The 18,373-nt window shown below is 38.4% G+C and overlaps 1 protein-coding gene across 1 annotated transcript; it reads right to left on the bottom strand.

Annotated features, from left to right (window-relative positions):
• Positions 1–5,903: 5,903 nt before the first annotated feature.
• On the bottom strand, positions 5,904–17,614 carry LOC134847866 (transcriptional repressor scratch 2-like). Its single transcript, XM_063865119.1, has 2 exons — positions 17,453–17,614; positions 5,904–7,749 (listed from the first exon to the last, which is right to left on the bottom strand). Exons 1-2 carry the CDS (start codon positions 17,529–17,531, stop codon positions 7,013–7,015), a joined length of 816 nt encoding a protein of 271 aa, XP_063721189.1. The 5' UTR covers positions 17,532–17,614; the 3' UTR covers positions 5,904–7,012.
• Positions 17,615–18,373: the final 759 nt, after the last annotated feature.

The raw sequence follows: 18,373 nt of genomic DNA, 5'->3' as shown, positions 1-18,373 counted from the left end.
CTAGCAGTATTAAAAATACCCTACGCAGGATATTTACTATCAGGAAATAGATCAAATTTTTTAGATTATGAAGGAAACATTTTATGGTTTTATACCTGTACCAAAAAAGTATCACCACTATATGTTTTTGAAGATAAACGATGCTATAAAAGAATCCCTATCTTTTATAAGAATAAAGTACACTTCGTTGACACACTTTCAAGACGAACCTATTTCTGGGATACCGCAGTCCCATGTGGATCAGAAAATAGCCACAATGTAGTTCAACTGAACCCTGATGAAGATAAATATTATCTTCTTACTCCATATCCCACATTAATGCAATCACTCAAAAAATTTTCACCTGAAAGCATTAGAGCTATTGTTCGAAACCCAAATATTGACTTACAATCAATTGGAATATATTCAAAATCCGATATACAACATCACATTAGAACACAACAATTCCAAGAATTATTAACACAAATGGACACAATACAAAGACAATCAATTGACCAAAACTTACGCAAACTTGCCGAAACAGCAGGATTTGCAGATATTTATACACAAGACTATAGCGAATATTTTAAAGACATTAAAGACTATATATATCTAAACGGTGAAAAATACCGACCACAAGATATTTCACCTATAAATATTTTTAGCTTTGTTACACTAAAAAATGAAATTCTCGATTTTCTAGGATGGCCCTACTACATCTTAGAAAAATTGACTATTTTATACGCAATGCTTAACTTTATAGGATTTCTTTTTTCGCTTTTAAAAGGAATCTATAATACATGCGCTATACACACACAAGTAAATAGACAAGCAAGTGTAGCACGCATACTATTTGCAGGATTTTTTGGAATTTTTTCATCATCAATAAACAAAATTCTTTTAGATGCACAAATAAAGGAATACAACACAAAAATAGCAACAAGACAGAACACATACGACGAAGAACATAACAATGTAGACATTACGCCTACAGCACCACAGTTACCACCACTACCACATAACCATCCATTATCACTAGTCCCACGAAATTTTCGAAATTTAGCAATAACAAATAATCCAAATTTTAGACCAACCATATCACAAAGTCCCATTCAACATATAATGACACACCATCCCCTAGACGAAAATGCATATGAACAAATTATAGAACAACCCCATACCACCGCTTTTCAGTCTCAAAATAATAATTTTTTTAGCCCACGATGAGCCGACAACTTGGATCCCTACACCGCTCAAATTCACACCCAACCAACCTCAACACTCCAATTACAATAATTCCACTTTTTGCCTTCCCACCACCCGATTTCCCAACCAATAATATAACATCAGGCATGATTTCAGACACTAATTCACACATCTCAGTTTTATAATCCATCTCACAACTCAATAACCCAGATATTGAAGCCCCTGACGAATTTGCAGACTCTGAACCATCTCCATCCAATAATTTTCAAACCAATCCCTCAGTTTTTTCGAAACCCCCTTTTCAACCAATCCCACCATATAACCCGCTCCCATCCATTTCTACACCCTCCTATGCTTCACAAGTTACCCCAACCTACTCTTCACTTCATTCAGATCGATCATCCAATTCTCCAGACACCCCCCAAATTTCCCAAGAACTAGATAATTTTATCACCTTACAACAACAACCCTTCCACCTTGATAAATCAGATTTCATCCACAATAGAATCATCAAACCCACCTACCCCTACACCCTCTTCAGCTTATACCGCATCATTAGCACCATCATCTACATCCACCGAATCATCACTTAGCACTAATAGAGCTTACCGCACTTTCAAAAGAAAATTCCCAAACCATCCATTTCCAACAAAACCAGGAACAGCACGTGAATATATCAATCATCCAAATCACACTAACACGAAAGAATTTTTAGCAATCACCTTACCTTCATTTCCACAATATACTTTGAACACCCCTACAGATACTAACGATACACGTAGCTTTGTAGATGAACAAGTTTTAATGCCTACACTTCATTGGACATCATATTATCATTTTACTAACCCCCTTTGCCTACCTTTATCTAATACTCACATCGATATAGAACGAAATCAAGATATGCTATATCGACTAACTACACCACTAACACATAGACAATTTACTTACATTGGATATAAAAAATCACTAAAAACATACACTGCACCCCGAGCTAACGAATATACGCTAGAATATTACGATCAGAATATCATCCGAACTAACCAAGACCAATTTTTAGATGATGATCGCTTCGCTAACCCACAAATCACAGAAAAATTTTTCATCAAAACACCATATGTTTTCACACTCAACATATTTGATCGCAAATTCGACCACATCATTTCTGAAGCACTAACCGACACACAAGCTTACGAAAGTTTTAAAGAAAGATTTCAATTATTTTCACTAACCTTTCATTTCCTTGCACCACATGAAAGAGATTTGCACTGCTCACATGACATTATGTTACGCACTAAACAAACCCACACATATACATATTACCGCTTTATACAAAATCACTTTGACCTACACACTCCATCAAGACAACCACACCATCGTTTTCAATTTATTAACTCTAAATACACATCACCATTTTTTCTTAACTTCACATATTGCATCAAAGATACTAACCTTCACGGTATTCTTCGCAATTATGATCCCATAACCCAAATGTATATTTTTTGTCCCATCACAAAGACCTTCAACGCAGAAGAATCCAGACCCTTCCTTATCCCACATGAATTTGTTCAACCTATAGAAATCCCTATATTAGAATTCATCCACAACACTAAATATAACCACAAATTATATAATCTCATCCAAAACACACCTTATGATTTTGCAGTTGGCACTGAAGAACTAAAAACCATTAAAGCACTTCAATTGCTTTGGCCACTGCTTCAAATTAAAAACATCATTCGCATATTAGCAAAGTTACTAACAAACTCCGACATAATCCACGACATCTTCCCCCACGGTTTTTTCCCCGACGACTAACAGGTAAGTATAATTTATAAATATACTAATAAAATTAAAAATAAAACACTAACCATTCTTTATCCATGTTTTATTTAGATTTTTAGTCTTCATCTCACGATCATCTGCAAAATACACAAAAGAAAAATAAAAAATAGAAAACTTCTTCAAATTGTTCAAAACTCTAATAATCTTTTGCACCAGCTAAATTAAATAGAATTCATACAAATGTAATAAATTAGTTTATAAATTATTTCCCTAAAAGCAGTAATTCTAATAATGATGAAAATTTGTAACTTAATTTTTCCCCAAAACAAGCAATAAAATTGAAATTCTATTTAGTAAATTATTAAAACGCAAATGCAGTACTAACCTTTTGATATTTTCATTCACTCGCACAAGAATTCTATCCAAACTCGCACAGCTCGCCCACGAAGAATTGTTTAAATAATGAATTTCAGTTTCAAGCTTTCACACTCAACAACTCTAACACACGATAACAAATTTCAAACTTTCCTTTAACCCGGTTGGAAAGGAATTATATACTAAACAAAACTAACCAACGCAGCTTACTAAACAACACAACACATAGAATAACAGCATGACTAAGAAAAGGAAACCAACGGTACCCAAACCGGATTAACCCAGTTTAAAACTGGATAATTTATTCTTTTGAAGACTATTATAAAGTCAAAGAAAGAAATAATAAAACACAAAAAAGTCGAAAGACAAACCCATACAAAAAACAATTCGATTTTTGAAAAAAGGACACAACCAACGAAACATAAGAAAAACCACAATAAACCCAACATAAAACGTTATCACATAACAGGACTTCTCACAGAAACCGCACGAAATCATACTCCCACTCCTGGCCTAACCCACCAGAGAGGACGTCCTGAGCATGCTCTATAGCCGGCCTAACCCACCGCGCTACATCCACGCTTTGTGACCACACTCCTATTTTTAATAAGAGGTACTCAAGGGTGAGTAACTCTTCAAAATAACTGAACTAAAACAGAAAGCTTTTGTGAAAACAACTAACCAAAATCATAACTAAAAACACTAAACTAATAAAAATTTTATAAAATGTAAATTATACCTTGCAGTATATAGATCAGCATACAACACCAAAGACGAACATCCAAAGACAAAATGACCCCACTACAATCGAAAAAGAATGGCCAACCACAATCAATATGCCGCCCATAATCACAACTCAAAGGATTTAGAGTACGACTTGACTTCGCAGAAAAGGACTTCATTGAACTAGAACAATGACCACCTCGATGTTCAAGTATACGTACAGATCCGAGTAACCAGGCATCCCCTCCACGCACAATCTCCACGCCATTCCCAGACAAGGTCAAACACAAAGAAGTTCTCTACATGAAACGAAAAAACCTGTCATAGCCAACCATTCTGAAATCAGATTTGAGTTTGTTGCGAAAACCCAGTCATTGTCATAAGAAGACACAACGATTGAATCTGGAACTTCTCTAACAAGAGAACCCAGACGAAATATGATGTTCGCCAAATACCAACGTTCATCATCCATCTTTTGAATTGCAGAAAGACTATTCTAAAAAACTCTGTAAAACCCGGATGGGTGGAACCTGATCTAAAATACATTTTATGATTGGATAAATTAGATATTTTACCACTGTAAAGTATTTAATATTAACCAATCATGATCCATCTAACTAACGACCCACTTATTTGTAAGTGCTGGAATTACTTGTAATTTCAGCACCAGAGAGATTTGAATTTAACTTAGAAATTAGTTGACTCTCCAAGAAGACTTCAGCAACCGCAAGAAACCAGTATACCCTAGATCTATTGAGCCTAGCAGATACTAGTTAAACACCCTGAGACTAGATAGTATAAGAGTAAGATTAGGATCGGTATTAGACTAAGAAGTTGCACGTATCTATCCGGCCGAAAATAAGATAGCGTGACGAGCAGACGGTGTACCCTATCCGAAATTACTCTATGAGTTAACCACCTCGGTTATAACTCACAGTGAAAGTAACATTCTGATGACAACAAATAACTGAAGCAGCGATGGTTACAATGAGACCTTAACCTCTTGTCGTGTAAATTGGGATATGATTATAAAAATTATTCTACACTTTTTGCAGTTTGCGCATTAATCTACCATTCAAGTTGTATTAGGAAAAACAAACTTAGTTAATTTTAGTTTTTTTTGTTTTCTTTTTTTTTTCATTTTTAAACCTAAGTTGCTTAAAACGTTTAAGTGCACACAGAAGCGGATCTAAGTTTTTCTCGAGGGGAGGGTGCGGATTTTCAAAAATGTTGTTAACCTTTTTTGTCGACAAAATTCACTTTCCTGGCGCCCCCAGAACACTATAAAGACCCTATTTTGACCAAAAATTTTGGGCCACAGGCAAATTTTAGAAAAAGCAGGCAAGAAATGCCGTTTTGGGCATTTTTTGGAAAATCTTAACCAAACAATTGCGTTTTTTTTGGCGCGCTCTTTCCTGTAAAATTAGTATACATTGCATTACGAGTCCACACTGTGCATTGGATACGCACATAATTTAGTATGCGTAGGTCTCTGGAATTCACAGACAAGTCGTCTCTAGACTTGTAAAAAATTTGTCGGGACGATCAAAGAAAACGAAAGAAAACGGACCATTTTGTTTATGAGGGGGTCCCTCCCTAAATCTGTCCCCTGAATGCACATGAAACTGTTGCGATTTTCCTTTGATACGAAAAGTCTCAAGCTCTAATTAAGTTGTTTCTTCATACGACTGCTCTCAATCAAAGACAGAGCTCAAACATCTAAGACTTTTTAATTATCTTGACATTTATTTCCAACAGATATGCAAGGTTTTCAGCTGACTATTAGAAAGCATGAAAAACAATGAGACAACAAAAATTTTATTAACAAATCATGCTTCATTTTCCTAACATGAACATTTCACAATCAAAGCTAACGAAATGCTAGTAAGTCAAAAATTAAAACAAACAAATTATTTTAAGCGATTCAAATTCAAGCAATAGTCGGATACAGATAGGTATGGTACATAAGCATAGACTTACTCAAATGTTCCATTCATATATATTTATAATTGATAGTATTGTTAATAAAACTGATAATTGTAACTTAAATGTGATAAAATAGTTTGATCATGAAACAGAGTTGATAGGTGTCGATATCTGAACGCCAGACGGTCTTGGAGCGAGACTCTTTTTTGCAGTGATATAGCCGGTTACTTTTCACAACTTGCCGGTTACTTGCTACAAGTCCATCAAGTATCGGCAGGATCACAACTTCTTCTTAATTCAATCAGTTTTCAAACTTGTCGAGCTATATACTGGCAACATGAAAAGATCTGCACTCGACCCGGAAATGTAGTTCAAAATATCTTTGGAAGCTCGAAATGTGTGTCAAAATTTGGTCCATTTTGATTTTTGGGCAGGGCTCAAAACGTACAAAGTTCTACTTTAAGAAAATTGCAGTTTTGTACCCAAGTTCTGTCATTAAGAACAATTTGGCCCGCTTTAAAGTCAGAAACTAATCTAGAATGAGATGAAAAATTAGTATAAGCTAAAAGAGTTACACAATCAATCTTGGTTGCATCTAACAATTGCTGGAGTAGGGAATACATTTTTGTGCTGAAATTTCTAAACTTTCGCTAAATTTTCGCTATCTCGGATAGAAATATGTCGTAATTAAAATCATTACTAAACTAATTAAGCAAGTAATAACAAAAGTTATAAAAGAAATAAGGTAACGGAATCAAAGTAACGGAAATTGAATGGCTTCAAATTTGGAATGGGAATCAGTTGTAAATAAAGGAACAAAAATTTAGGGAACAACAACTCCATTTGAAATGATATGTAGCACACACTCAATTTTCGAGTAAAAACCTTCTTCAAACTTAATATTTTTTGGAACAAGACCTAGAACTCCGATCAAGATCTGGAATTGCGAAGAAAATAATTTCACGCAATTTTTTAACGTTATTTTTTCTAACTCTAGTTTTTATTACGTAACAAAACCGGGCTAGCTGCTCCTGGAAACTTCCGTATTATCATCAAGAGATGCAAGTTGGAATGCGTTTAATTGCTGTTGAAAAAACTCGGCTGACGTATTTGAATCCATGTCTTGAGTCCTGCACGTTTCATTGTGTTTATTCAAATAAGATTTCAGAGCAAAATTTTTTCCGCAGTAATCACAATTGTGTTGTTTTTCAGTTGTGTGTAAATGCATGTGAGCTCTTAAGTTTGACCGGTCGCCGAATGACCTGCCGCAGTGCGCACAGCCGAATGGCTTTTCACCCGAATGCGATCTCAAGTGACATTGCAAAAGCCATGACCTTGAGAAACTTTTTCCACACGTGTCACATTTATGCTGTAGCTGGTGTGTTAATAAATGCATTGCAAGCGCCGGCATTGAGACGTATACTTTAGTACATTGAGGACAGGTTTTAGCAGACTCGCTGTCTATGCTTCGATGCGTCTGCTTATGTCGCGATAGGTTAGATGAACTGGCATACTTTTTTCCGCATTGATGACACCCGAACTTCTCGTTGTCGGGTCTCTTGATTTTGACCCGGCCATCGATTCGATCGATTCCGTCGATTGTCATCATGTTGACCTCTTTCTGTTTGAACTCGCTCGGCCGTCTTTTCTCCTCGACCTCCTTTTTCTCGTCTATCCGCAAGTCCAGAATGTACGTGTTGTTTGGGCTGTCTCGATCTTGGTCTCTTTTCTCATTCATGAATTCTTCCTTGTTCGTTGCTTAAAACAAAAAAAATTGTTGAAAATTAATTTTATAGAGATAATTGTTCTTATAATATAAGAGAAATATATATAGCTTCAAAACATTCAAAACGTTGGTTTTGCAAGTAGCATATAATGTTCCAAACAAAAAGATTTGTAAAAAAAATATATTCAAAAAGCAAAACCGGAAAATTTTTTCACTTTGTTTTTTAACTTTTTGTCATGAATTCCTGTTACTTTTTCCAGAAAAGGAGATTGAATTAAGCGAAACAACACAAGTAGAAAGTAGTAGAAAAATCAACTTTGAAGTCAGCCTCTAGACTAATTTTTTGAACTTTTTGGAATCCGAATCACGGCTGAAAGTACTTTGATATGATATTTTTTTGAGATATGACGAAAACGTTTGAAAAATGTTTTGAAAAAATGGAAACTACACCCTACGCCATAACTCGTGAAGTGATCCGATCATTAAACAAGATTATCCAGTTGATCACAGAAGTTGATCACAGATTGAAAACGTGATTCGATCAGCTTTAGCGGTTATGTGCGTTTAGAGGGAGGGAGTAGCTAAACTAAAAGCAAGCTTAGATCAAACTACAAAAAAAATGTTATTAAAAAACTATAATAAAATTGAAATCGCTTTCACAAACTTAAAAGGACTAAGCATGAATTGTTTTTTTTTTCACTTCTTCAATCTTCACCGCGAAAATTCTTTACGAACAAATCAAGAACGAAAAGACGTTGATATGACACGATTTGACTTTGTCTGCATCTGTTTGTGGCACATGCGTTTGCGTGGACAAAAACACCCGAAGCTTTGCTTCATGAAAAAATGATTCGAGAAGTTAGTTTTTTGAAGTATCGAATATTACGTGAAGACCCCCATTTCACCACGAGGGAAAGTTGAGCAAACATGCTGTTATCCGTACGGATATACTGGATATCCATTAGAACTCAGTATAACTAAAACACGTTACACAGATTGTTTATAGTTCTAACCTTTAACCATACCTACTTATGTAACCTTATGTAAACGTAATCATATAGATGTCTGATCTAAATTAAGTACCTATTAAACCTAACACCATATTCAATAGTTATTTATGAGTCTCTGTCGCTCTCATGATTTCGAGGTCAGATTCGAATCAGACATAACATTATCGATTGAATTTAACTTGATAACAAAATCTTCTTATTTCCTATTTCTATTACACAGTATGTCTCAAATCATATCTAACCGATATACACAGAATCCGTGGGTATAACATGGCGCAGCCAGCACTCACAAAAAACCCACTGGGTATCGACCCATTCTGGCAGAAAGCCTCGGCGGAACCCCCAACCGAGTGGGAGAAATGGAACCAGCAGCCCTATTTAGGAATAGTCGCAAAATACGGAATAAATCTGCAGAAACTATTACGAGATCCACCCGTAGTACGAAAACCTCAAGAACCTGGTTATGAACTCCCTATCGAGGGGTAAACGCAATCGCAAACTAGGGACCAGAACATACGCAACCAAGAGAAAAAGATCCAGTGGGATAACCAGTGTGCTCAATTGGATAACTTGGGACCCACCGTGGACGGAATTCCATGGGAGGAAGCCGACATAAAGTCCGAAGCTATATTTACCTCAGTCTCGGAAACGAGGGACAAAGACGTCTCAGTCAACTTTTCCCAGATTTAAAAATACAATAAACATCAACGAGGGCATTTTGGAATAGATTAGAGCATCTCTTCGTCAAAGACCGCAACGTTACGTTCGATAGATACGAAGCGTTCACCAGAAAGCAGAACAAGACGGAAACATTAGAGCAGTTCCACTGTAGCCTCACGGAACTTGTCATTAAAGGAAACTTCAAATGTTCCAACTGCAACGCTAACACTTTGGAAACCGAAATTATTCGAGATCTATTCACAGCAAATATGACGAATGAGGAGGTACAAAAAGACCTACTGGCCGAGACGAAATCCCCCCGCACAAGCATTCGAATATGCAATACGCAGAGAGAAAGGTTTGGAAAACCAGCTCCAAATACGCAAGCAAGGTTCCTCAACATTTTCTTCTAAGCAGACAGGCAGAAAATCCGAACCAGTTGGGTTCATTCAAAACGAGGAGGGGACTCATATCGCAATAATAGACGGGGGAACAGAGGTCGAGGACAACCACAGCGGGGAACTTCACAACGACAAGGCAGCGACAGAAAACAATCTTGTTTTAAGTGCGGAAATTCGTTCGGACCCGGAAATCTTCAACAATGCCCGGCAAAAGATAAAATCTGCAATAAATGCACGAAAAGAGGACACTACGCCAGACTCTGTAATTCTTCAAACGTCAATGCAATCAGTGAAGAACAAAATCCCGAACTAAATTTGCAGGACACAGATATAACGGCGTACGTCGATTATCTCCAGGCAGGGGATGTCGTTCCGGGATGGGACCTCATCCATCCAAATGACCACAGCGTAAACGCAGTGAGCTTCCAGGAGGAAACGGCAGACAAACTAAAGGCAGACGACTTGAAAGGACACCTCATTCGGGTAAAGATAGGGGACAATGATATTGTTTTCATTGCGGATACAGGGTCTCCAACGTCATTTGTCAACAATAAAACAGCCACTACACTACAGAATACAGTGACAAATACAAGACGCATTCAGTTGAACCAAGATGACGAGGCAAATAGAATGGTATGCTATAATGGCTACAAAATTTCTACGTTCGACAGGCTGATTACACCAATAGAATCAGGAGGGTGGACAATCAACACCGCCCCATTTATTGTGGTTGACGATAAGCGGGCGAATATCTGGGGAAGAAATCTCCTACCGCAACTAGGCATACATCTTCACCAAGAAAAACCAACTGGTAAGTCAATCAATTATATAGTTGACACAGACCAATCAGATCCAGTCATGACCAATTGGGTCAAATCAACATACCCGGGGTTGTGTACACGCATCGGACGTTCAAAAAATCACATAGTTCACACAAAGTTCCTAAACGATTTCAAGGCGCTTCAACAAAAAGGACGCAAAATTCCGATACATATTCAGGAAAAAATTGAACAAGAAATCAAATCTTTAATTGATCAAGGCCATATTGTGAAACTTGATAGCTGTAGCGACAAACAGTTCATTAGTCCAATTGTAATAACTGTAAAGAAAGATCATACAATAAAACTAGCAATGGACTCCAAACAAATTAACAAAATGATACATAAAAACAAGTATCAAATGTCACATATTGACGTACTCTTGGACAACGTAACTCAATCAGCTCAAGAAGGTAATGGAAAACCAGGGACAACATATTTTTCCACAATTTACCTACGATATGCCTACAGTCAACTGAAATTGGATGATACAACTAAAACGCAGTGTAATTTTAGTATAATTGGCGGACAAGCAACCGGCAGCTATCAATTTCAAACTGGATTCTACGGGCTCACGGATATGCCCGCAGAATTCCAGAAAGCCATTGATCTAACTTTAAACAACAAAAAAGATACCTTCGCTTTTCTCGACGACATCTTCATTATATCCCACGGAACAAAAGAACAACATATCGATAAATTGAAAAGGGTTTAAGACAAGTTAGATCAAGAAAAAATGGCTATTTCGGTAAATAAGTGTAAATTCGGCTGTAAAAAAGTCGAATGGCTGGGTTTTGTCATAAATGAATACGGAACCATACCAATGCACAAGAAAACCGCCGCAATCACTAAACTCCACCACCCTACAACGTTCAAATAATTAAAAAGTTTTATGGGATCAGTCCACCATTTAAATAAATTTATACCAAATCTGGCGCAATTGTGTGCACCATTGAGACGAGACCACTTTTATCATCTTCTTCAAAATTCCACTACGTTTGGGAACAAAAACATGATAAGGCATTTAAAACTATCCTCACAGCGGTCCAAAACATCACAGAAAATCGACGTTTTGTGAGTAATCGTGAGACAAGAATAGTTTGCGACGCAAGCCGCGTTGGTATTGGAGCAGCGCTGGAACAAGAAACTCCAGATGGATGGGCTTCGGTGGCATATGCCTCCAGATTTTTAAATACGTGCGAAACTAAATATTCAGTAAACGAGTTGGAACTTCTAGCTGCGGTATGGGCCATTGATCATTTTAAATATTATCTGTATGGCCGCCGCTTTACATTAATTACTGACCACTAAGCTTTGGTTAGTGCCCTAAACAGCAATAAAAGTAATAAAACATATCAAAGTCGCCTCACTAGATGGATTGACCGTCTCCTCCCATTTGATTTTGATATAAAACACCTTTCCGGCAGCAAAATGGGCTTAATTGATTATATTTTTGCGCCACCCGGTGGGCAAATCACAACCCCCCGCGTATTGAGACGAACATTTTGTAGTTGCACTTATTGATGATTTCCTTTCTTGCCTTGAATTTCAAGACAGCACTATAGCTAATATTGAAATGATCGAAAAGCCAAACGGAGTTCAACGCACGTTACAGCTCGACCGGAACGAAAACTTTCCTCGTTCAGATTCGCACGCAAAATCAACAGAATTCACTGTTAATAGTGCACTTCTGAAAAACAGTCACTCTCTATCTAATTCAGACATTTCGAATCAATCCCCATTAAAGAAAAATCAAAAAGAAAAAACCTTCTATCGAAATCGTTCTAACCAGCCTTACTTCGTCACACAATCCAGCACTCCACTTCACACCCAGATGAACCGACAATTTCACACAGGGATGGCGCTACCCCCGTTTAAACGACTTTTACGAAAATGTCACAGCGGACAGCAAACGACAGTAACAATTCCGCCTACCAACTTTGCATCATTTACAGAGATTCCAGAGGAACAAACCCCAACATCCCTTTCATTCAGCGATGTAATGCATCAAGTGATCCCGTCGGAAGACAGTTTTACTTTTAATAAAAAGTCAGACCAGTTATGCCAAACAGACCCTCCAGACCACCCGGCAGAATGTCAAGCCATCACTATGGATGAAGAAGACGTACCGCTATTTCGGAAAAATCTCCGAAAAGCACTCGACGTAGACTTTATCGCGGCGGCCACGAAACGTGATCGAAATCTTCAACCCCTGATCAATATGGTACGCCAACAAAAGTGGGATCAGATCAAAGCCTGCTACGGACTATATTTTTACAATGTGCTTGACCGATTGTCCGTCCGTAACAACGTCTTACTCTACAACGACAGAGTAGTAATTCCAAAGCAGTTAAGGCAAATCATTCTAGACTCGATCCACTTAACTCATCCGGGACAAGGTGGCATGCTGGAAGCTGCCAAGCACATATGGTATCCATATCTCCATAGAGATATAGTTACAGCAGCGCAAAATTGCAAGGAATGTCGCGCCAAAGGTAAGAACCTTCGAGTAATATCCGGAAAAAAAACACTTCACTATCCTAGACGCAGTAGTCGAACCAAATGAGGAAATCCAATTGGATTTTGCCGGACCTTTGCCGGATGACAAAAATAAAGACGTGTACATCCTAGTTGGGGAAGATAGATTCTCGAGATTCTCATCAGCAGAATTGGTAGCAAATTACAAGGCAGATACGATCAAAAAATTTATGCAAACTCATCTTGTAAATCACGGCGTACCAAGAAATATTCGGTGTGACCAAGCTCAAGGGTTTCGGGCTAAAAAATTTATGATCTATTGTAAAAGAAAAAACTTTAAACTGATATTTGCCCCAGTTGACGATCATCGCTCAATGGGCATGGTAGAAAGACTCATCAGAACTTTAAAAACTCGTCTCTCTATTATGAAGATAGATAAAAAATAATTCACCGTATAAACTAGCGGCAGACGTGGCAGAGTTAATCAGGACACTGCGTATTACCCCACACGCATTAACAAAAATTACGCCGTTTGAAGCACACTACGGGCGTAAACCAAACACCCCATTAAGTATTATCGGCACAACACCCAAAATCTCTAATCTCTCTTGGGAAAACACAAAACTTTCGTGTTTAGATGAAAAGAAACTCACAAAATTTGCCCTCACGCCCGAAGCGATTTGGAACAGGGACATTAACAGTGAGGACGAGCTGAGTGTAGTGTATAAAAGTAATTACCTTCCAGAGCCATCCTTTAAACCAGCGGGACCATCAACACAGGCGGCTCGAAGTAAGACAGCGGGACCAGCAAACACTAGTCAAACCAGCACACAGAAGAAGAAGCATGTGACACTTTCGGACACTGACGAGGACGAGGAGTTCGATCAAGCTTTGTTGAAAAAATTCCCAATAGGTGCGCATCTTCCACTTAATAACATACCCTATGACTTACAAAAAATCTTTTCTCGCCGATAACCCGCAACATGATATAGCGAGCATTAGAATAAGAAAACCAATTCGTTGGCATACACAACAAGAAAAACAAAGGCTAGAAAGAGCCCCTCTGGTTTTCCTAAAAGATCGTTTTAAAGGACCCCAGAACACCGTAGACCCAAAATTGGGTAAACGTGTGGAACAAGTGGCAAGAAAATTGGGTACAATAGCACGTAAAACAAAAAATCCTGGGGTACTCGGTGCACAATTAAAAATAATCGAAAACGGGTCAATCATTAATTACTCCCCGCACACTGCGTGGGTTCGGGAAGATGGAAAACAACCGAGAGTAATAAGACACGACGGTCTAGCTTTTGTACCGGATCCTCGAATTTACGGAAAATGTAGACAGGCGCAGCTAAAAGACTTCGTAGCATACAAACATTTACCAAGAGCTAAACCCCGTATTTCAGCCGCAGGAGTTCAACAAACAAAACCAACTGGCTCAAAAATCCAAAAAACAGACATCCAAGGAACAACAGAACACGGCGGAAAAATCATCGACATCTGCAAGCCCCAAACGAAAGCCACCTAAAAACATTGAGGAACTCATCCGGCAAACGATGAACCGAAAGGCGCTAGGACAACATATTATCCATAAGGCGACACCGAGAACGTCGAAAAGACAACCTCCGAGAAACCCACCAACGGCTACTAAAAGCCTCAAGTCTCCAAGTCGAAAAGGAAAGGACAGCCCAGAGAAAATACGCAGAGATAACACACACATTGAATTTGAATGTGACACGTCGATCTCGATATCATCGGACGATTCTATCAACCAGGATATGACACAATTGCCACACATGCCCCCAGCCGAAAAGATTGACAGGAAAAACACGCCGCCACAGGAAAACCTACCAAGCCGTAGATCCACGAGGACCAAAACAAGCGCGCTTGCGAATAAATTTGGAAATGCAATTCCAATAAACACGATTGCCAATGATATCACTGCGGACAACGAGGTTTGTCACATAACGATGCAACACCCGCAAAATCAAAATGCCGACCCAATCGTTCAGGCAGCAGGCACGACTCACGAATCGTCGACAGATATCGAATGCATCGAAATCAACACAACTGACGAAACGCCAGAACAGTTAAGGGTTGAGGAGACCAATGACGGGACAGGTGGCCATCTCACTTCCATACGCGACACAGCCGATCCAGAAGATACACTGTGTACACCGATAAAAACGACCACACACTCAATTTCACCACAGGATAACCAGAGTGATAAATTGGTTACGGCGATAACTACATCAACACAATCCGGTTCACCACAACGCCCTTATCAAAGAGCAATTAGTTCACGTTACGTGATTGATAGACCAACTGGTACCTCCTACTCACCAGACAAATCGCTCATTGAAAGTTTTAATGACGCAATGAAGATCCTCAAATCCATCTCGCCAACGAAAAACCCTATGACATTTCAAAGAGAATGCGAGAGACAAGATCGCCCTAAATGCCCCATAAAACACACAAAGGCGGCGAAAAGCAGCGAACCGATAACCCAATAAACACCACAAACCTCATCTGCAACGAACGCCCCCCCCAGACTTCACCTCTACCGAGCGAGGATGAGGATAAAATACAGGAGAACATATGATGTGCTCATCATATAGAAAAAAAGAAGGGAAGGATCATATAGAAAAAAAGAAGGGAAGGGGCAATGTTATCCGTACGGATATACTGCATATCCATTAGAACTCAGTATAACTAAAACACGTTACATAGATTGTTTATAGTTCTAACCTTTAACCATACCTACTTAAGTAACCTTATGTAAACGTAATCATATAGATGTCTGATCTAAATTAAGTACCTATTAAACATAACACCATATTCAATAGTTGTTTATGAGTCTCTGTCGCTCTCATGATTTCGAGGTCAGATTCGAATCAGACATAACATTATCGATTGAATTTAAGTTGATAACAAAATCTTCTTATTTCCTATAACACATGCACAGCATAGTCAGCTTTTTAGCACCATTGAATTGATTAAGGTTTTCATTAGCATTTTTATAATATTTTGAGCTATCTTGGGTCCAAACGAACAGACCAAAATACAGATCTTCGGTGTAGTCCCTGATTTAAACCTGAATGCTTTTTTTCTACTCCTATGGGCTGGGAAATGTTTCCTCACTTGAAGCAACGAGCTCGTATCATTGTCAAAAAACCGACCGTTCGACTGAGAGACAGTGATCTTAGCCATAGCTAGCAGTAGCATAATAAATATTAATAATAATAATAATAGTTTTAGCACCTTAGCATCTGAAAAGACTCAAAATCGATGTCGAGTTTAGAGGTTTTTGTGACCCGAGTTGAGATTTTTAACCTAATTTGAAGCAAGATTTGAGCGGTTTGAGCGGTTTTTTTAGACAATTACGCTCAAAATCTTGCTTCAAAATGAGCGGTTTGAGCGGTTTTTGAACGGTTTATCTAAAAAAACCCGCTCAAAAACCGCGCAAGATTTGAACGGTTTTGAGCGGTTTATCTAAAAAACCGCTCAAAAACCGCGCAAGATTTAATAATAAAAAGTCGACCACGGAGGGATTCGAACCCGCAATCTTCTGATTCGAAGTCAGACACGTTATCCGTTAGTCTATGCTGACTTGCTGGAAGCTTAATATTCGCTGTATTTGTTCTACTGAATATGTTCAATGTTTTAGACATACACAACAAATATACTGTCAGGATTTTTATTGTCAGTTTCTACAAAATAACAAAAATAATCGATAATAAGATCGCACACCAACCCACCCCCCCCCCCCACCTCTTACTAGAGTTGATGTCCCCCCTCACCTCTTACTAGAGTTGATGTCCCATACTTGAGTTAGAGATGTACGTTGAGGGGGGGGGGGGGTACGTTGAGGGGGGGTACGTTGGGGGGGGGGGGGGGGGGGTAAGTTGGTGGGGGGGTTTGTTGGATGTTGGATACGTTGAGGGGGTACGTTGGGGGGGGGGGGGAGTACATTGGCGGGGGGGGGGGAGGATGGGGGGAATCTGGGACCTCAACCCGGGAAGACCGCTCAAAAACCGCTCAATTCTTGCTTGAAAAACCGTTCAAAAATCACCGCAAGAAATGAGCGGTTTTTGAGCGGTTTTTTTAAGCAAGATTTGAGCGGTTTGAGCGGTTTTTCCAAAAAAACCGCCCAAACCGCTCAAATCTTGCTGGAAAACCGCTCAAACCGCTCAAATCTTGAGCGGTTTTTGAGCGGGATCTCGACCCGGGGAATGTAAAAGTCAGTTTTTAGTTTCTTCTGGAAGTTGAAGAGTGTTGTGAAGTGTTTTATTTAGGAGAGGGGGGGGGGGTTTATTAGCTGCCCAAAATGCTAAGTCTGTGATGAACAATTGAATGATGACTGTTTACCTGTTACATGGGATGAGTTTCGTCGTTCTCGGTTCCAGCCGAGAATGAAGTCCATAGAAGTCGAGTTGCTCCTCTCCATCTTCAGGTGTGATCAGATGACAACTGAGTCGGGCGAGGATAAGGGGTGAGATATGTACGAGTTAAGGGATTTTCTTCTCCTTTTAAACTGAAACCAAACAGAGCGGTTAAGAGTCGAATTTTTGGTTGTAGACCAACAAACCGAATGGCCAACAAATCGAAAATTGGATTACCATTTCAACAAGCCAAAATCTAATATTGTTCTGCAACATAACAACAAAACATCAGATTGTCATTGTTATTATGCAATTGTTATGTAACTCTGATGTAATTTACGTTATTCTGATGCAATTTCGGCTTCAAGATATGACGGCTTGTAGACGTGGCGGTTTGTTGATTATCCTCCGAATTTTAAATTACAGTTAATATTACAGTAAATGAAAAGTTGATTAATGCAGTGCTGATGTAAATAATCCGGGCAAAATGAATAAAACTTGAAATTCAAAACGCGTTTTTCTCAAATTGAGTTGATTTTAGACAAAAAACAAGAAAATCAACCTTGCTTAAAATTTTAACAAAATTATATGATGCAATTTCTTTTGCAAAGTTCGGGCCCAAAAATTTACCCCAAAAACGATCAATTTTGGCTTTGTTTAATCAAAAACTACAGGATAAATTGCTAATAAAACTACACCGAACCAAACCACTTATGTAGTCCCACAAAATTAAAGAAGAGTGTAACCTCCTAAAAAGGGCGCAAATGTTTTAAAATGTTTTTATTAAAACAAGTTGGTGTTTTTTATGGTAAAAATGACATTTTTTGACCATCAAACAAATAAAAATATATAGACAAAACTGCGAAAATTATACCCGCTTAAATTTTGTTAGGCTACATAAAAGGAT

Source organism: Symsagittifera roscoffensis, chromosome 6, assembly GCF_963678635.1.
Source record: "Symsagittifera roscoffensis chromosome 6, txSymRosc1.1, whole genome shotgun sequence".
Lineage (NCBI taxonomy): Eukaryota > Metazoa > Xenacoelomorpha > Acoela > Convolutidae > Symsagittifera > Symsagittifera roscoffensis.
This window is presented reverse-complemented; position numbering and strand designations above follow the sequence as displayed.

Bases quoted from the DNA above. Each gene is read 5' to 3' on its own strand.
- LOC134847866 (XM_063865119.1), bottom strand. From the start codon at position 17,531: ATGGAGAGGAGCAACTCGACTTCTATGGACTTCATTCTCGGCTGGAAC. The intron at 7,750-17,452 runs GTAAACAGTCAT...TTTTGTTTTAAG, and splicing joins AAACTCATCCCATGTAACAG to CAACGAACAAGGAAGAATTC.